This window comes from Rattus norvegicus, chromosome 20 (genome assembly GCF_036323735.1).
Source record: "Rattus norvegicus strain BN/NHsdMcwi chromosome 20, GRCr8, whole genome shotgun sequence".
Taxonomy (NCBI): Eukaryota; Metazoa; Chordata; class Mammalia; order Rodentia; family Muridae; genus Rattus; species Rattus norvegicus.
In genome coordinates, this window is record NC_086038.1 from 9,458,294 (window position 1) to 9,478,937 (window position 20,644).

A 20,644-nucleotide genomic window follows, 5' to 3' on the forward strand; every position below is an offset into this window, starting at 1 on the left:
TCCCCAGATTCTCATCCTCCTGTGACTCTTGTCACATCTAGAACAGAATCCCAAGTGCTGTGAGCGTTAGTCACCCTGCCCAACCTGCTCTCTGCTTCGGTCCTCTAACACCTGGCCCAGCTCTGGCTGTGTCTGGCCTTTTCTGCCATGGCTCGTGGCCTCTACTGGATGACTGTTCTTTCAAAGATCCCTCCCCTGATGCCAGTATCCCACCATTTAAAACATTTATGGCAGAAAGGACTTTATGAACAAAATACTGGTAGCACGGACACTGAGACTAATGGTAAATGGGATTTTATACAAAAGTTTCTGAGTGGCACCATCAGGCGACGTGGGAGAAGATCTTTACCAAGTATACGTCAGACCGAGGGTTGGTGTCTACACTAGATAGAGAGCTTAAGGAAAGTAGGCAGCAGGAAAACAAATAACCTAATTAAAAATGGGGCACACGGAAGTAAATAGAGAGTTCTCATAAAATGAAACACAAATGATCAAGAAACACTTGAGGAAATGTTCAACATCCTTAGTCATCACGGAAACAAACATTAAAACGACTTGAAGATTTCTTACCCCAGTCAGAATGGCCAAGATGAACAAAACAAGTGACAGCTAATGCTGGCAAGGATGTGGAGTTAGAAGAACATTTATTCATGGCTGGTGGGAGGGCAAACTTGTACGGTCTCTATGGAAATCAGTGTGGTGGCTCCAGGAAGCTGGGAATAGATCTACCTCAAGATCCGGTTCTACCACTCTTGGGCATAGGCCCTAAGGACTCTGTATGCTGCTACCGTGAGATTTGTCCAGCCATGTTCATAGCTGCTCTGTTCATAATAGCCAGAAATTGGAAACAGCCTAGATGTCTATCGACTGATAAATGGAGAGTGAAAATGTGGTACATTTGCATAATGAGATATTGTCCATCCAGTTTAAAAAAAAGAAATTATGAAAACTGTTGGTAAATGGATGTATCTAGAAAAAAATGTCCCCAAAAGACAAATATTGTATGTTTTCTCTTATAAAGAAATGTTGGTCCTGGGCTAAAGAGATGGCTCAGGGGTTAAGAGCACTGACTGCTCTTCCAGAGGTCCTACGTTCAATTCCCAGCAACCACATGGTGGCTTACAACCATCTGTAATGGGATCTGATGCCCTCTTCTGGTGTGTCTGAAGAGAGTGACAGTGTACTCACATACATAAAATAAATATATTAATCTTTTTTAAAAAATTATATGGAAACCTATTGTAGAAGCTTCCTAAAATATATACATATATGAAAAGAATCAAAATTGGGTCCCCAAAGAATAGGGGAGACAACACCCCAACAAGGCATCTTTATACCACCAAGTAAGATCTCTAGTGCCAGGGATGGGTTACATCTTGACAGTCGTTGACCCAAGGATCCCAAGGAATGCTCACACACCATCAAACATCACAGACTATTTTCTGGCAAGGCTATTGACTGCTCGCAACAACCCAATGTAAGTCCCTATTGGTGAAGGCGTTTACAACATACGTCATCAGATATGGAGAAATCAAGCTGAACTAGATGTTTCACTCCTGCTGACTAGTGTTCACGGTCCCAGAAGGGACATACTCTGCATGCTACTGGAGGAAAAAGGTTATTATCATCAATATCACCCAACGACAAACCCAGAAACAATAGTGATTTACCTGCTGGACTTAAGACCCAATCCATGGGATGGAATCCAGATCTAACACTGTCAAAGTGGCCGTGGACCTGACACTAAATTGGTCAGGGGCAGTAGAGAAAACCTAATAGTATTTTTATTCTGCTAAAGGGACTTAGGAATAAAAGGACCCCTAATGACATATTGCTATACCCAGAGACGGGCACCCTGCTCAACCCACGTCAGAGAAGCTTCATCCCGCAGTATGTGAGTGTTGACATAGAGACAATGTGGAAAGAGTGAGATACTTTGTAGCACTTAGTCCTAACTGGGATGTCTGCATCCAACCCCTACCCTCCCCGCTCAGGGATCTAGGCAGAAGAGGAGGCAGACATCCAGAGGGAATGGAGGACTCCAAGGAAACTGTGTCTTCCAGATACAACAGAACTGATGGGTGTATGAACTCAGAGTCTCTGGCACAAGACCTGCACAGGTTCAAGCCAGATGGAGTCTCGAGTCTCAGAAGGGGAAGTAGACATGGGGGGGGTCCCACCCATAAGCAAGAAACTGTCTGCAATGAATACCACTGGCAACAGGAAAATCGGGTTTCTCCAATGAAATCTTATTAGGTCACACTGGCCAATACAAACAAACCCAATAGTCCTCCTCTGTCTGTTATATTTAGTGACAGAGTTCTTTGTATGCAGTAGTTAGAGGCAGTGCCCGTCACATATAAACTTAGATGAATGAACGTCACGCTGTAGATATAAACATGGGTTAGTGAACGTGCCCTTAGCCCTGGAGGATCTTGTTCAAGACTCACATGCCAGGGGACACAAAATAGTACCAAACTTTAAATTTACCAGGTTGGGTTTTTTTCCCCCCCTATACATGCTCACCTACAACAGAGATTAATTAGGACCAGGAAGAAAATCACACCAACAAGAAGAAAACAGAATAAATTATAGCAATATATCATATTAAAAGTTATTCTAAATGTCATGAGTTTGTATGTTTCTTAAAATCTCCATTTATTTTTGAATTGTGGCTTACCAGGGGTCTCTGGAATCACAGAAAGGGACATTACTAGTAGAGAAGGTGGCTTGACAGCCAGCCAGCCCTGGGTCTGCCTGCCTGGCCCTGCTTCTCTTTCTGGTGGAGAGAGAGTCTGGCCTGCTCTGCCCACATCAAACACAGTGCTGTGATCCAGATAAGGGAAGGCCCAAGCCTTGCAGGGCCTAAGATCCATTGCTTTCTTCAAGTCAGATCTATTACTTTGTAACAAAATTCAGAGTTCCCTTCACATGGACAAAAGGAAGTTAGGGCCTCAAATGAGAGGTCTGTAAGTATCTGGGTGGAAGGGCAGCAAGGGAGTGGGGGAAGGGTGGGGAGGAGAGGCAGCGGGGGGGGGGGGGAGAGGGAGGCATCAGGAGGAGGGAGACAAGAACGGAGTGGGGCATTGGGGGGCAGCAGCAGGGTGGGGGAGGGGGAAAGGGAAGCATCGGGTGGAGGGGGATTGGGGGGCAGCAGTGGGGTGGGGGCCTGGGGGAGGGAGGCAGTAGGGGATCCTCAGGTTGCAGCCAGGATCCATGGCTCTGGTCACAGCTTTATGACAGCACACAGTAGGGATAAACCACAGAGATTCTGTCTGCTCAGAGAACTCGCTGTGTGGGCCCTATAGTGACCCCTGCTCCAAGCTACAACCTGTAGCCTCTAAAACTAAGACTGACGGTATTTCAACACTCTGGTGGACCGACGAGGCATGCCTTCCTCTTGAAGATGTGCGGTTAAGTTGGAGCAGCACTGGTCCAACGTGCAGAGAGAATGAGGATCCCAGTCTACTGGTCCCAATGGAATGGCTGACACAGGACCATTGGAATAGCATCAGGACCAGCCTGGGGCTTCCTCTGGATCCCGAGTTGGCCCTGACACATCCTTGGGTTCTGCACAGAATCATCTTCAGAAGTAGGATGCTGAGGATGCTAAGGATGGAGCATCCAAGGCAGCACTTCTCAGGACCAGCAGGAGGCTCGCACAGGATGTCAGTTAACTGCCATGACGCCTACTCCAGAGAAAGTCAGGGTTACCTGCTGCTAAAGGCCCTGGGGTCTCTCCAGGTGAGCTGCCAGTCTCACCCACCTGCAGCCCATGGTTTGGTCCCAGGCCCTGGACAGAGGGATCTTCGTCCTCTTCTCTTCTCCATCACTCAGCACTCTGGACCACTTGTCATTCCCACTGACAAATGACACTTGAGGAGGGACAGGAACCCGAGTACCTAGGAAGGATGCTTTTTTTTTTTTACCCACTTTAGAGATCTGGAAAGATCTGGCTATATAGGGGATACTTTTTTTTAAATGTATTTTTAAAAATTATTTGAAATTATAATTTCATCGTTTCCAATGTTTCCTTTCCTTTCACCAATGCCTCCCGTGGCACCCCCTTGCTCTCTCTCAAATTCGTGGCCTCTTTGTTACACACACAGAGAGAGAGAGAGAGAGAGAGAGAGAGACAGAGAGACAGAGAGACAGAGAGACAGAGAGACAGAGAGACAGAGACAGACAGACAGATAGACACTCCTAAATATATCCTGCTCGGTCAATGTGTTATCCGTACAGCTGATAGTAAATGAAGCAACAGGAAAAAAGGACATTCTGCTAAAATAAAACTATGTCTAAATAAAACTATGTCTAAAGTCACCCTGGGAAGACACAGGACTGCAGGGCAAACCACAACAAAAGACCGACCCCTGCAGATGCGTTGCATGGAGGACCTGTGAGCAAGGGAAGTGAAGGGCTAGAAGAAGGAGTCCCTGACCTGGTGCTCCCCTCACAGAACACCCAAACCAAGTGTCTGGCTGAGACGGCCCACAAGCATCCAGGCTCCCAAAGCCTTGAGAGAATGTAATACTCATTTCAACCCCCAGGGGGCACTAGGCTTCTCTGCATCAACCTGGATCCGCGCTCTCTCCCATCAGCCACTTCAAGGTGCTTTGTGGCTGCTTTTTGCTTGACTTTGTGGCGAAAAATGTCTCACTGCTGTAAACGATTCTGAAATGGTCTCTCTCTTTCTCTCTCTCTTTTTTTTTCCCAAGGAAATTCTCTCTCCAGACTCAAACATTTTCTCTTTTCACCGCAAGTCAGTTCACCTCTGCTGGGTCTTAAAAGGCTTAGCGGAGTTCCCTAGACAAGGGTCTCACACCCAACTGGGCTGGGTCCCAGTAGCTGGCCTGGTGTAACCTGCTGTGTTCCACAGGCTTCCCTGCCTGTCCCAAGCACTCAGCATAATTAACATCTTTGACATTGCTCCAGCGGGGCTGCCAGATCCCATTAGCCAAGTCCACTGAAAATGTGGGTCATCTCTCCTTTTTCCTTTTCGATTTTCTACTTTAAAGGGCACACCGCCTTTTAAAGCCGATGAGAAATCCAAAGCAGCTCTCAGGAAGAGCGGTATCGGCTCTGGTGACTTAAACATGCGCCGTCACGTGACGAATAGATCGTAAAGTTAACGGACGATGATACCCATGGACGATGATGCGGACGAAGAAGTATTCGTAAACAGCCTACCGCTCCAAAGGCTGCCATTTCCTCTCTGTAGAAGGAGTGAGTAAAAAACCAACAACACACAGGACCTTAAGGCAGCATAAACAGTGGGGTGTATAAATTCACTTAGAAAACAATGAGTAGACCAGAGAGGCACGAGACTGGAGTCTCTGCACGTGTGGACAGAGAACTGAAAGTCTCTGTCCCCCTCCTCCCCCCCAGGCTACCGCAGGGTACAAAAGGGACACCGAGCGCTTTTAATTTTGCTGAAAGTGTGTCAAAGGCACTTGATATTTTATGCTCATAGGAGGATGACAAATTTACTCGTGTTTATGGGGTTAGTCAGCACAAAATAATAATAATAACCGTTAAGTGTGTCTTCCTCATCCAACACACAGAAGTGTACAAAGCAGGGGTAGGGGTAAAGTACAGTTAGTAAAGCGCCTTCTCACAAACATGAAGACCTGAGTTCAAAACCCGGGACCCGTGTGAAAGCTGGGCATGGAGCTGGCTACCTGTAATTCTACTGGGAGGATCCCCGCAGCTCCCTGGCCTGTCAGCCCAGCTCAACGATGGAGCTCCAGGCTCAGTATGAGACATGTCTTAAACAATAAGGTAGAGGGAAGCTAAGGAAGGCGTGATGTGGATCTCTGGTCCCCATACTCACTCATAGCTTTCATATACATGAATACCCATGAACACTTACACATACCACATACACACTGACATATGCTCTTGCACACACACAAAGTGTACACATTCACCTATAAGTCTGTTTCTCTCTCTCTCTGTCTCTCTCTCTGTGTCTCTCTGTCTCTGTCTCTGTCTCTGTGTGTATGTGTGTCTGTCTCTGTCTCTCTGTCTCTCTGTCTCTCTCTCTCTCTCTGTCTCGCTCTCTCTCTCTCTCTTTGTGTGTGTATGTGTAGCCTAGGCTGCCCTGGATCTCCCTCTGTAGACCAGGCTGGCCTTGAACTCAGAGAGTCCCCTGCCTCTGCTTCTGCCCCTCTAATGCTGGGATTGAAAGCATGTACCACCGCCTCCTGGCCTACAAATCTCATTTTCAGACCGATATTTTATTTTTTTTAGGAATAGCAACATGAGTCAGGCGTGGTGGTGTAGACCTGTGATCTCATCTGACAGGGGACAACTGAGAGTTTGAGGTCATCTTGGGCAACCCCAGAATGAGGATGGAGAAGGATGGGGGGAGGAGAAAGGAAGCCAACCCAAGTAGCACCTGGCTTGCACAATCACCCCAGCACATCACCATAGCGAGGGAATCCAAGTCCTCTGCAGCAGCCGGCTAGCCGCATAGACAAGAGCCCAAGGTATTGGGGACCCACATTGAGTAACCCAGACAGGGCCATCGACCTTCTTTCCTGGGAAGGACTTTGTCTTGTCTGAAATGTTTATGGCTGGCCACGACTTGCAGTGACAGAGGCCATAAAGAATAGTCACCGAGTGTGTAAATGAAGCCCAAGGTTTACACCGGTCTTTCCACAGAACAGTACTGTTTAGGGCAGACCAGGTCAAAGAGCACAGCCTGCTGTGTGCACGTGGATCGGTGAGCAGGTATATAGGAAAGGATAAATGGCAATCTTGAGTATCATTCTTTGGGCACAGTCCACCTTCTTTTTTTTTTTTTTTAAATCTCTGCTTCCCCAGGTCCAGAATTACGGTTCCTCGCTAACACAGCAGGCTTTTTAAAAATTTTTAATATTTATCGACACTTAGGATCGGACTCAAGTCCTCTTGCTTGCAAGGTGAGCACGTTACTGACTGAGCCACCTCACCTGCCTCTGGAGTTTTGTGTCATTTAGGTCCTGTGTTCAAATCCATGCTTCTGTGCCAACCCAGCAGATCCCGCTGAAAGAGGCATCTACATGTGAACACATCCTAACCTCAGCCAGCGTGTCCCGTGTGTGCTCGTAGGCCCCTATGTGTTAGGGGCACATCTCTAACACACATGAGCTGAATACATACTTTTGCTTGGGAAATTGGCATGCACTCCTCTGCAGCCCCTTGTTCAAAGATGTAGACCCGGAAGCGGCTAGACTCTTTTTCAGAGTAGTCATGAGAAACTCTGGCTAGACTTCAGGATGGACAGACAAGAAGACATCATCGCAGCCTGCTGTCACGATGTTCAGACCAACCAGGGACAAGCGGGCCATTGGCTCTGGGTAAATTTGGGTGGGAAACCCTGTAGGCTCTCCCCAAATGTTCAAACTTTCCTTCCCAGTCTCCCTCCTTCCAGGAAGGGTGCTGTCACGGTGAAGCCTGCTGTCCTGCCTCACTGTGGCTTTGTCTCCTGCTGAACACAGGGAGCTGGCGTGGGCAAGGAAACCAGAGGCCAGCTAATCCTCCTCAGGGGCCCCTGTCTTGGCTCCTCCCCCTTCAGCTACTATCTGAAGTCTAATGGGTCGTTTTTTTTTTGTTGTTGTTGTTTTTTTTTTTTTTTTTTTTTTTTTGACAATGACAGAGCGAGCTACACTAAAAAAGACATCAGAAGGTACCAGACTTAACTACAGTTTCTGCAGGGGATTGGAAAGGAGGCTAGCCCTACCCTGGCTCCCAGACTCCCCTTCCCTTGCAGAAGAGAGACAAGCGGGATCCCACACACCTGAGAAGGTCCCTCTAGGTAGCACCATTTTTGACTGAGTTGAGGCAATACCCGGATGGTTTTTACTTTAACTTGGTACAAGCTAGAGAGGAGGGAACCTCAACAGAGAAGATGCCTCCTCAATTGAGGCCGTAGGCAGGCCTCTGAGGCATTTTCTTAATTAGTGGTTGATGGGAGAGGGCCAAGCCGGTGGTAAGGCACACTGCCCGTGGGTTTGTGGTCGTGGGTGCTATAAGGAAGCAGGCTGAGCAAGCCATGAAGAGCAAGCTAGTAAGCGGGATTGCTCCGTGGTCCATTCATAGGCTCCTGCCTCCGGATTCCTGCCCTGTTCCTGACTTCCTTTGATGATGGACTGAGATAAGGAACTGTAAACAAAATAAGCCCTTTCCTCCCCACACTGCTTTTGGTCATGATGTTTCCTCCTAGCAACAGTGACCCTAACTAAGACGGTTAACAACATCCCAAGAGCTCCAAGGTCAACCGAAGAGATAGAGGGGCAGGTTCTGGGTCCTTCACCCGACCCAGGATCCCCCAGGCCACTTGGCAGGGGCAGAAGGTTTCTTCCGGTTTTGATTCGGAGGCACTCTCTGGGTTGCATGCAAGTCGGGACACTTGGAGCCTCGGGGCTGCTGTGGAAGTCGCAGAGAGGCCAGCCCTTACTCAATCCTAGGCCTGAGAGAAGGCTGGCAGAAAGAAGTAATGGCCGCCCATGAAGGCGGTTGTCATGGAGATATTAGACAGGGACACTGATCATTCCCCACCCCAGGAGGGTCAATTGAATGAGTCAGTCTGATGGGGCACGGCGCCTTATCCTAGATGTCTTGCAGGAGTTTCTGGGTGCGGTTGAATCTGATGGCTGTCCACCTGTATGCTGGTGGGATTCATCTGACCCACCATGTGACTTAATAGAGCAGCGGGACGCGGAGAGAGGATTCCGTTCTTCCTGCCTGCTTACATTCGGCATTGGTGTCCGCCTGGCCCTCGTACTCGGGATGTACGTGAGCAGTTCTCTGGGCCCTCAAGCTTCAGATTTAAACTAGAGACTGGCACCAGCACTGGCTCTCCTGGGTCTCCAGGCTGCTGCTAATCACTTGAGCCAGCACCCGTTGTAGGAAGCAATGGCCCTGAACTTAGATGGTAGTTCAACTTAACATTTTCCTTTATTACAGCGCCCAAGTCCCATGCATTCGAGAGAAACCTCCCTGCAGCTCTTTCCCTGTGCTAATGACAGGTTGTATGAATCTGTCTCAGTCTCTGCTATTCCCCTCAAAGCAAGGCACAAATTGTAACCGAAATGCTCCGGGATCCTAAGGGGAAAGTGTCAATGCCACGATGTGTACGGTAGGAAAATGACAGGCATGTTTGATTTAAAATACTTCCAATTAATGATAGGTTTATCAGGCACATCTGTGCTGAGGTGTATGGATTATGTGGTGGTTTGAACACCCATGGCCCACATAGACTCATGTGTGTGGATGCTTGGCCCATAGGAAGTGGCACTTTGAGGAGGCGTGGCCTCGTTGGAGGAAGTGTGATACTGTGGGTGAGCTTTGAGGTTATAGATGCGTGAGTCTGGCCATTGTGACTTAGTCCCCGTTTGCTGCCTGAGGATTAATATGTAGAACTCTTGGCTCCTTCTCCAGCACCATGTCTACCCGAATGCTGCCAGGCTTCTACCATGGTGGTAATGGACTGACCCTCTGAAACTGTAAGCCAGCCCCAATTAAATGTTGTCCTTTATAAGAGTTGTCTTGGGGGGTTGGGGATTTAGCTCAGTGGTAGAGCGCTTGCCTAGCAAGCCCAAGGCCCTGGGTTCGGTCCCCAGCTCCGGGGGGGGGGGGGGGAGTTGTCTTGGACATGGTATCTCTTCACAGCAACAGAAATCCTATCTATGTACACATATATCTCAAATATATTATATATATATATATATATATATATAAACAGGGCCAATAGAAGACTATATATATATATATAGTCTATTGGCCCTGTTTCTCTGTAGAACCCTACTCTCTTACCACTGTCCAAATGACCATCATGCTTTGGGAAAGTATCATCACTTCCTGGCTGTCCTCCCACTCTGTGCCGCCCCTGGCTAGCCTCCGCTAGCCACTCAGTAGAACCGGTAAACCATTAGTCAGGCATATCTCTCCTCTGCATGAACTCCCGTGAGGTGGCATCAGAAAGATACACAGCAACCTGGAGTCACCCGTGTGAAACCCAGGAGCTGCCATTTAAATCTGTCTACCCTGCAGCCCCATTCCCACCCCGGCAGCACCCCCACCCCACCCCAGCTGCCTGCCCCCGCTGTGCCTCCATCCTAACCCTGCTGGCCTCCTGAGCAAGTTCTTAGGGTGAGGCCACTGTTGGCTGGGAGGTTCTTCATCTTATCAGGGAACCAGCTAACCAAGTAGCCTGTTAAGTCCAGCTTCCATAGCACCACATTTTTTCCCCTCTTCTCCTTGGCTTGAGATATTACTCGACACCCCGTGTCTTTATTTATTCATCAAGTCTTAACCTCTAAGATGCCAGCTCTTCCCACCCCAGGATTTTGGTAATTTTGCTCACCACCCTACCCTGAACCCAAGTACCTGAGACAGTTCTGAATACAGAAGTCATCGGCCGGGGGCTGCAGAGATGGCTCAGTGGTTAGAGCACTGACTGCTCTTCCTGAGGTCCTGAGTTCAAATCCCAGCAACCACATGGTGGCTCACAACCGTCTGTCATGAGATCTGATGCCCTCTTCTGGTGTGTCTGAAGACAGCTACAGTGTACTCATATATAATAAATAAATAAAATATTTTTTAAAAAAAGTCATTGGCCAAGGGCAAGCCACAGTTGGGGGGGCGCAGGGCAAGCATTTGCTGCCTCGGTGACTAAGTGTCTGTTCAGAGGTCTCCTGAGAGGGAAGCTGTACAACGCACAATAAAATTAAGTATGAGTGTTAGCCTGACTACAGAGCTACCTAGGCTTTGGAAGAGCCAGCTTGCCCAGTGCCCAACGCCCACAGTATGAGACACACAGCAGAGCCACACCCTCCAAGATGCCGATCAGCTGTACTGGGGACAAATATCTGGTCTTGAAGGAACCAGTTCCAGGGGACTAGGCCAGATGACAGCAAGGTTTGGAGAAGAAAGCCATTGGCCGCGCATACAGGAGCGCAAGGTGGCTCTAACAACAGGCTGCCCTCCATTCCAATAGCGTTGGTTCTTTGGACCACAAACACCTGCTTGATTTTCTGAGGACACCAGGTCACAATCCCCGAGTCAGCCAGCTAGCTGTAACCACCCAGAAATCTCAGATGCCACCTTAAACCCTGCATACCGCTGCCCCCTTTACTCCAGTAATTCTCAGCTTTGTCTAGGGCTCCTTAATTGTACTAGAAGGATGGGTGGGGCCCCCAGACAGCCCAGGTGGATTAGAACCATCAAAGTGATATGAGGGCTTAGACAGCCTGTAGGTGGAAGGTGGCTACATCCTTTACCTCATGACCGGTCACCAAGGTGTGCGTAGCAGCCATCCTGAGCCTCCTCCATCCTCAGGGCTAACAGCAGAGGAGAGTAAGTGTATCTGTGCCTAAACGCATGCTGCTTTTGGAAGCCCCTGGCTTTCTCCCTGGTCTGGACTCCAACAGCAAGGCCAGTGACAGCCCACCAGGTAGAGAGCAGAAAGGCCAGCAACCAGGCTGTTTGATTAGGCTGGTTCCTCTCAGGCCAATAGGATAAGGCGCCCCAGGCATTCTCAGCGAGCACAAGCCAGGCAGCAGATGGACCGTGTGGCTGGAAATCCACTCTAGACAAACAATAGGGCGCCTTCTCCAGCGGTTTGACGGCAGCTTCCAAGAGCAACAAGCTCACGGCCCCTCCTCCAGCTGTTCCCACAAGGAAAGTCCCAGAGAGTTATTTGTGACCGGAGGCTAAGGAGACCTGAAATTCTCTCCCCTCGGACTTAACCATGAGCCCCCCAACCCCCCATGGAAAATAGCCAAAGTCTATGTGAGTGTTGTGGGGGCGGCGGTAAGGGAAGTGCTGCATCTAACAGATACTCTGCTGGGCAACCTTCCCTCAGCTTAAAGGGCAGGGACGAGCCTGCCCGGTCAACTTCAGGTGAAGGGAAACAACCTTCCCAGCCCTTCCAGGAATGCACGGGGCTGCTCGGGGGAAGGAACTTTCCCCGCTTCCGATTCAAATTAAGTGAGGGTGGCCTTTACTGCGGGGGGGGGGGGGGAGGGCGATGGGGGAGGGGAGAGGGGAGCTGATTACCCAGCACGGTCACAGCCCTCAGCCCAGAGACTGCTATTGTATGGACGGGTGTATATAGGGAGCTAAAGGAGCACATTGGGCATTATGAAGGGGACACTTAGAAACAGGCTGTCAAGGGGACAGGGATCAAAGGAGAAGATGGGGAAGGGAGGGCAAGGGAGGAGTGAGGAGGGAAGGGAAGGGACTGGAATGAAAGAGAGGGCGGAGGAGTGAGGGGAGGAAGGAGGTGGGGGAGAGAGAAGAGACGAGAGAGAGAGAGAGAGAGAGAGAGAGAGAGAGAGAGAGAGAGAGAGAGAGAGACCCTAGGTGATGAAGGACGGGATTGAGGTGAGGTAGAGGGAGAAAGGAGGGGAGATGGGGAAAGAAAAGATGGCAGAGTGGGAGGCTGAGTAGGGGAAGGAAGAGGGGCGAGAACGCGGGAGAGGGGAAGGAAGAGAGGGGCGAGAACGCGGGATAGAGGAAGGTGGGCAGAGAAAGCAGGAGGAGGTGGGAGGGAGAAAGAGGAGAGTCTGGGAGACAGGAATAAAGGGGGAAAGGCTGGGAGGGAGGGGGCAGAAATGAGAGGGAGGAGGAGGAGGAGAAAGGGTGCGGAGGAAAGGAGTGAGTGAGGAGGGGGAGAGGCGTTTGGGAGGAGCCCTGGAGAGAAAGGAGCTAGATGGAGAAGAGAAGGGGTTGAAGGAGGGAGGGGAGGGGAGACGAGGGGATGGAAGGGCGGGGCGGTCCAGCGCCGTGGGAGGAGGGGCGTGTGGAGGCCGCGAGCCGCCAGCTCTGGTTGGCTGGCCGCCCCCGCCCCTCCCCCGCCCCTCCCCCCGCCCCCGCCCTCCCGGCGCCGCGGCCGCGGCGAGAAAGTAAGGTGAAAAAGTCCAAGAGCCGCTGCGGGCGCAATGGGGGCCGGCTCCTCAAGCTACCGGCCCAAGGCCATCTACCTGGACATCGATGGACGCATCCAGAAGGTACCCCGACCTCCCCTCCCTCCGCGGCCTCCGTGCGCCCTAATAGGCGCAGGTGTCCCCACCGCGGGCTCGGAGCCCACGGACCAAGCAGATCTTGGCGGCCCGCGGTGAGCGCAGGGTCCCGGGGAGGCACGGCAGCCTGAGGTGCAGACCCGCAGGGCAGGTCTCAGGTGGACAGTGACAGACTTGGGGGATCCTGCCTCTGCACCCTGTGTCCTCGCGGGGACTGAAGGGACTCGCTTTTGGCTCCACTGTACACTGCCCTCCCAACCAACTTGAGCCACGTAGGAGTGCGGTTCGCCACAGACCCTTTTTGTTCGTGGCCCCTCCCCTTCTAAAGACCCAGCTCTGGACACGGAGTGCCCTTGACTTCTGTTGATATCGACAAAAGGACAATAGGCAAGCTGGCCTGGAAGGGGGTGGGGGGGTTGTCACATTAGCTCTTCCTAAAGTGCCAATGTTAAAGCGTTATGAGGAAATTCCACCCGGACCGCAGCTGGACATCTCAGGGAAGCCGGGCAGCTTGCTGTGAAGCCAGCAAAGGAAGCCAAAGAGGGCTGCCTGCTGGGTATGGGCCTTCTGTCTCAGGTGTGCGCTCTCTTAACTGGATGGTTGGCTTGCTTCACCAGTAGGAAAGACCAACCTTCCACTCTCAACCTGTCCCTGGGAAAATGGGAAGTCCCATCCCTCCTCCAAGGTGGTCCCTTCGGATAGGCTCGATGACTTGGGATGGCGGGAGGCACCTTCAAGCATCACTGGTCAGCTTCTTACTTAAGCAGGAAGGGCAGGTGCGGGACCAGATCCAGATGCCTGACTCCTAGAGGGATCTGGAGTATGGATCTGGAGGGATCTCATAGCTATGCTATGGAGATGTAACAACCCTCTTCTTCCTCCCGGAGGAGGAGGAGGAGGGAAGGGCTCTCCTCTTGTCTCTTCCTGCTTCAGTCCATTTGAGCGCACAAACATGCACACGGATGTGTTCATGTATGTGTACACGATGTGTATACAAAGCCCACATCTGTACACATACATTTCCCCACACCCTGCTAAATGAGAATTTATTAATGATCTGCTTATTTATTTATTTATTTTAATGTCGGTGCAAGGGGTGGGCTTCACACATACGAGGCAGATGCTTTGCCACTAACCCATATTGCTGGCCCTTCATTCATCTCTTTAAAAAGGAAAGATGGGCTGTCACCTGGCCAGCAGTGGTAGGAGGTCCTTCCTAAAATCTCCCCAAAGGTCCTCAAAGATCTGCTGAGCAATGAGTGGAAAGTGGAAGGCAGGTTTAGGAGGGCCTGATCGGACTGGTTTGTCCCTGTGTAAGCTGGGTTTTCCCAGTGGACCTACCTGGACTTGGGTAGCCTCTGGAAAGGTCACCTAGAAGCCAAACCTGGGGGGGGGGCGGTGAGGGAGTGGGGACAGGCACCTGCACTAGGCTAGAAAGTCACAGCGCTGGGTAGAGGCAGACCTGATGCAAGTGTTGGCTCTGCTGCTCTGGGCTCCTCTGGCTGCCATCCTCTGGGAAGGGATGGTCTTATCTGCTTTATAGACTGTAATGAGAGCAAATGGGAGATATAAACAGTGCCTGGAACATCGCAGAACACGAGAGGCATCATTCTTGCTGTCTCTGCCTCTCCATAAACATCTTTGCACTCAGCCCAAGGAGCAGAGACTGGCGGAGCAAGCGGGCCCCCACCCTGTCACTGTGGTCCGTCCATCACTGATCCTGGGCACTCTGTCTTTAGCACTGGGTGCTGAGGTGAACCATTACCCCGATGAGAACCAGGTCTTTGGGTTTCCCGGTGTCTGTGTCAGCTTCTCAGGCTCCACGCCCTGCAGCCCTGCACCCATCCACACTGCTGGGACCTTGGACATCAGTGCAAAGTATTTCCTCTTCCTAGGCACTGGGCTCATCTGAAAGTTCCCAGCATGCAACTGTTCCTGGCTTACACTTACCCACTCCATCTCTTCTCCATGGGAGGTCAAGGAGCAAGCTACTATTGCTTCCCCAAGAAAAGGCTTGGGATGAGATAAGACTGTATGTTGCCTTCTGTCACACAGCCATCATCATCTTGATGAGGAGCTTGCCCGTGGTTCCTGCCAACTCCTGGCCATCCCAGCTCCAGGCAGATTAGGAAGCGACCATATTGCTAACGCTGACTTTTTCAAGTGTTTATCTGTCCAGCAAAGTTCGGGGAGAAGACTCCAGGCCCTCTTGGTCTTACCAGGGTGGGACTTAAAGGAACCAATGTAGCAGTTTGGCTGCCATTTGGTGCTGTTTGTGTGTGTGTGTGTGTGTGTGTGTGTGTGTGTGTGTGTGTGTGTGTAGACAATTCCAGGTGCACACGGCACCCAGCATTCTTTAATGGGGATGGCAGCAAGAATTGGGGGAGGCGAGGAATTCTATCTCTGAGGCATTTCATGTAAAATCTGTAAGGCCCTTAGGTGGGTGGACACCATGCTTCCCCAGGGTCTTGGGACCTCCACCTCCCATCTCTGCTTTGGTTGGTTGCCGCGTCTGTTTTCTCAGCTATGAAGTAAGGATACAAGTGGGCGTACTGCTGTACAGCTTAGACAGATGAGGCGGATCAGGTAGCCAGTGAGTCATGCACTCCCTGAAGTCGGATGTTGGAGGCTGGGGTCCAGCATGATAGAGACTCAGGGTCCTGCATTAGCCTGTGCGAGCCATTGCTGTCCCTCTGGTCTGGGGATAGCAAGCTCACAGATGGTAGGCTGGCTAACATTTTACAGAAGGACATGGCGGGGCCCCTCTCATCATTGGTGGGGCCTCGTGGATTGCTGTCCATCCTCTGTGAAGTGGGGGGGGGGGGTAGCCTCCCATCACACAGATCAGGAAGCCTTTAGGACGTACTGTGTTAAAATCTTCCAAATGGCCAAGGAGCAGTGTGACCTGTCTAACCAAGTCTCTACAGTCCTGTCCCACTGGTTCCTCCACTTGCCAGGATGCACAGATGGGGACCAAGAGGTCCTCAAGTTAAAGAAACAGGGAGTTGGGAGCCGGATCTGCTCTAGAAACGAGGCCCCCTCTATCTTTGCAGACCTCAGTACTTGGCCCTTTATCTTATCTGCAGGGGATGAGAATGAGAACACTGAGCTTACCCACTTAGGGATGACAAGCAGAAGGCACTTCCCAGCAGGGAGCCAAAGAGCCCCTGCCTGGTAGCTTAGCCAGGCCTGGGTTATGGGGAAAGCCTAAGAGGCCTTTGGGAGCCTCAGGCCAACCCAGCCTTGGGTTGGGCAAGGGGGAAGCTTAGAAGCCTTTGTTGGAGCCTGGCCCTGGTCTGGTAAGCGCCCTCCCCTCAGCCACTCTAAGCTGCCTGTGGCTTTGTTCCAGGCTATCTCTGCAGCTGGAACCCCTGGTCTTACTATGGAAACAGCCACTTGAGTTTTGCTGAGCTGTTTCTGTTTGAAATGGGAAAAAAAGCCACAGGCAGGGCACCGGGGCATCAGGAAACTGGTCAGTATCCCTGTTGGAAATGGTCTGCCCCTGGGGATGTGGCTGCCTGGCCTTTGTCCTGCTTAAGCCCAGAGCTCAAGGTGCCAATGCCTGCTTGGGGCTTGGCACCACACTTCCTGGGCTCCACCCGGCCTGGTTCTATCGCGCTTTTATGGAACTGACAGGCTCTGACCTGCTGTCTCCACAGTGAAGGTTTCCTCTTTGGTGCAGCCCCTCTGCCCTGAAAGTCCTCTGCCCTGCATGCTCTGCGTGTATACCCTGCTGGGTCGCTCACTGGGATTGTGGCTCCCTGCTCTCTGTTTCTCCGGCATCTTCTACCCTGCCTAGGCCTTTTCCAACTGTAGGGCCCTCGGGAACTCAGCCTTCTTTCCTAGCTCCATCTCTTCAGTGGGTCCACCTTCTGCTGTTCGAAGAATGTACCTATTTCAGCTTGCTCCTATGGGGAGCATCAGGCCACCTACAGTGTCCCTCCCCTAGGATATTCTGTCTTGTCCTTTCACTTCGGAGCAGGTGGGCCTGCCCATCCAGACACACAGTGGCTAACTTTCCACTATCTGATCTCCTCATGCACACCAGAAGAGGGCATCAGATCCCATTACAGATGGTTGTGAGCCACCATGTGGGTGCTGGGATTTGAACTCAGGACCCCTGGAGGAGCAGTCAGTGCTCTTAACCGCCGAGCCATCTTCTCTTACTCATATCCACGTGCTGCTTACAGCCGGAAGATCTGGGTCAGTCCTGTGGGTTCTGGCTCCCGCTGTCCTCTCTCTCATTGGAGAGACTCTCTCATCGGATTCAGAGACTCCCCTTGGCTCACCCTTAGCAGTTGCAGAACAACCCGTGCATCTCCCTAAGCTGTGTTTATAACTTAGGCTCTCTAACCGGATAACGGGTGCAGCGCCTTGAGAGCAGTGGTGAGTCAGAAGAAGAGGGGCGTCCTCATCTTTCGGGGTCCAGTGTGAAGTTAGAGAGGGAGCAGAGGGCCACATGGATGCCCAGCTCTGTGTCTATCCTGACCTCTGACCTGAGATAGCCCCAGGGTCTCTACCAGGGTCAGAGCTGATAAGCAAGATCACCTCAACTTACCTGATGGGACAAATATCTTAGGAAGACCTTGGAAGGTCAATGGGAAATCAGAGACCAGGCCCTGGCCCCGCCTATACCCAGCTTTGATCTGAGGTTCCTTTTAAGCCAAACATTCCGAATGGCCTTTGGCCTGGAGGGGATGCTACATGCTCCAGTCTAGCTCGACACTGTCAGAGGTGACTGCTGATAACCTGCAGCCTTCTGGAAACACGGGTTGGTTGCCCTGTGGCCCAAAGAGATCGCTCTGCTCTTGATGATTACAGAACAGGGTCCCCTGGTCCCTGTAGCGTTTGATTCTGTTCTTGCCGACTGGGAGGTGGTGTCCTACTTTGGTTTCTGTGGACCTGATAAGGGCCATGACCAGAAGCAACTTGGAGAGGAAAGGATTCATTTGGCTTATGCTTCCGGTCACAGACCATCTCTGAGGGAAGTCTCAGCAGGAAGTGAGGCAGAAAAACGACAGAGAAATGCAGTTTACTGGCTAGCCTGCCCTGGCATATGGTCTGCCTTCTGAGTGCTGGGATTGAAGGTGTACCCTACCACACCCAACTCAGCTTGCTTTCTTAGATGACCCAGACCTATCTGCCCAGGGTGGCACTGCTCATGGTGGGCCGGAAGTTCCTACATCAAATCAAAAATCAAAGCAATTCCCCATAGAGATGGCCCTTGAGGCTCTCTCCTCTCAGGTGACCCTTGGTTGTATTGGGTTGACGGTAAAAGCTAACTAGGACAAATCTGGGTGGTGGTATCACATGCAGGGGTGGCACACGCCTTTGATCCCAGCACTCAGGAGGCAGGGGCAGGCAGATCTCTGAGTTTGAGGTCAGCCTGGTCTACAGAGTGAGTTCCAGGACACAGAGAAACCCTGTCTCAACTCATCCCCCGGCTCCCCACCCCCAGTAACCTAACCAGGACAGATGTGAAAGTCATTTTCTTCTCTGGAGAAGTGGGAAGATGGTGACATTCCCGAAAAGGGACTATGCAGAGGCTGGTGACTCACGGGGCAGACGGAGACCCGGGAAACTAGGTGATGTCCAGCTGCTCCTCAGACCTAAGTGACCTGCTTCTCGATACCTTTCCCACCCAGAGATATGACAAGTTCAAGGTCCCAGAGGAAGCTGTGGCAGGTACCACCTTGTCTCTCATTATTCTGACCAAAAGTAGCCGCAGACAGAAAGACAGGACCAGGACCCTAGGCTCCAGACACTTCCAGTTCTGACTTATATAGAAGCCACATCTGTTGGGACCAATTCGTGCCCAGAGTCAAAGGGGTCAGAAACCTCACCAGAGTGCATTGTGAATGAGGGCCCATCTGGCCTCAGAAATGTATAAAACACAGCTCTGGTCACTTGTCCCCTCTCAAGAGCAAAGGAAGGACATGCTAGTGGACACACAAACCGAAGATGAGGCTGAAACAGGTCTCGGTGCCAGCAGCGGGAGCACCTCGGGGCATCCCAGCTGGACTCTGCTCAGATGACTGACTGACCGAGTGGCCGGTGTGCCCATAGCTCCTCACTGCACAAGAAAGCCCCCTCCCATCCAGTCATCAGGGTGCCGGTAACCCAGCAAGCTGCACCCCTGAGAACGGGGGCAGGGGGGTGAACGGGGATAAGGACAGAGGACTGATAGGGAAGACTGACCGAGTCACCAGAGAAACACCTCCCTGCAGGGTCGCTGCCCTGAGCACAGGGCTTCAACTTCCCAGGAGTCCAGCTGCAGCAGTTCTACCCACAGAAAGTGTGCTCTGTGACGGAACCGACCCCTAGGGTCTGAGAAGTGACCGTGACCTCTGACAGCCCACAGAGTGTGCATCGGCATATCCTGAGCACAGACAGCAGGTGCTCAGGCTGCAAGCACAGGGAGTGTGCAGTTGCGTGCGCACTCCCCGTCTCACCCTGCGCACCTCTATGCCCCTTCTCCGGTCACACACTGGGAACATCTGTCCCAGACAGAAATTCCCTGTAGCTTTTTTTTTTTTTTTTTTTTTTGGTTCTTTTTTTTCGGAGCTGGGGACTGAACCCAGGGCCTTGCGCTTCCTAGGTAAGCGCTCTACCACTGAGCTAAATCCCCAGCCCCTCCCTGTAGCTTTTAACCTTCACCCTTTAGACCTGCTCTCTATTTTTTTTTCTTATAGTGATAAACTGTATGTAACATTGTAACATTGTTAAATGCAGGGTTCAGCAGCCCTCACTGAACTCGCTGTGCCCTGTAGCCAGCCCTTTGGTCTTCTAGCACTTTCTCTAGCAGAAAGACAGTTTGGTCTCTATGAAACATGGACTCTGTACCATGTCTGAGCCCTGGCACCCTCTCCTTACATCCAGTCTCCATGACTGGATGGCACTGAGGAGGCCAGAAGGGAAGGCAGCCCCACCAAAGGCACAGGTAGAACAGGACACACTGACCTACCCCCTAGCTGTGGGCTTCAGGTTCATTTGTGTGTGTGTGTGTGTGTGTGTGTGTGTGTGTGTGTGTATGTGTTGTAATGCCCAGGGGTGGAGTGATGGTCTGCAGGCAAAGCCAACCTGACAGTGAAAGGCGCTGTGTGGGAGAAAGATTTCCACTCTACCACATTGCCTCCTGGCCCCTTGATCCTGTCAAGTTCTAGCCCCTCACTTAACAGCCTCCTGGGACTGTTCCATGGGTTTTTGGTAAAATAGAGCCCACCTCTGGAGTGGTGGAAGTTGGAGAGTCTGTTTAGCCCAGGGCTCTGGCGTGTGGGCAGACTGCTCCTCCAAAGTGGTTTGAGCTGAGCATCTAGAAGTCACCACAACAAGTGTCCAAATGTAGCCACATGGGCCTGTTTATAGTCAGGTAGCCAGTTGCAACTGGCTGATTGATTGATTGATTGATTAATGATTGATTGATTAATGATTGATTGATTGATTGATTGATTGATTTTGGAGCCCATGGATAAGAAGGCTTGGTTTCAGGACACAACCCTGGCCCATGGCTCACATAACAACGTCACTCAGGTCCTGCGGGGCTGAATTAAAGCTTAAGCTGTCTGGGTTCGGTCCCCAGCTCTGAAAAAAAGAAAAAGAAAAAAAAAAAAAGCTTAAGCTGTGATTAAAGGCTG

At 51.3% G+C, this 20,644-nt stretch overlaps 1 protein-coding gene and 1 long non-coding RNA gene across 7 annotated transcripts in view; both read left to right on the forward strand.

The window, feature by feature from the left end:
• The first annotated feature begins 2,653 nt into the window (after positions 1 to 2,653).
• On the forward strand, positions 2,654 to 9,526 carry LOC120098916 (uncharacterized). 2 transcript variants are annotated; one of them, XR_005497685.2, is made up of 3 exons: positions 2,654 to 5,226; positions 6,253 to 8,777; positions 8,953 to 9,526. It is a non-coding gene; the product is annotated as an uncharacterized LOC120098916 (long non-coding RNA). The 2 variants fall into 2 exon arrangements; XR_010060770.1 differs by having other exon boundaries at positions 6,253 to 9,526.
• Positions 9,527 to 12,842: 3,316 nt separating this feature from the next.
• Positions 12,843 to 20,644, forward strand: part of Pde9a (phosphodiesterase 9A) — a 93,151-nt gene continuing 85,349 nt past the window's right edge. For 3 of the 5 annotated variants that reach the window (XM_008772793.4, XM_008772794.4, XM_008772795.4), the window contains exon 1: positions 12,844 to 12,998. In XM_008772793.4, the coding sequence (XP_008771015.1) occupies positions 12,930 to 12,998 (69 nt within the window). In that variant the 5' untranslated portion in view covers positions 12,844 to 12,929. 5 annotated transcript variants of the gene reach the window in all.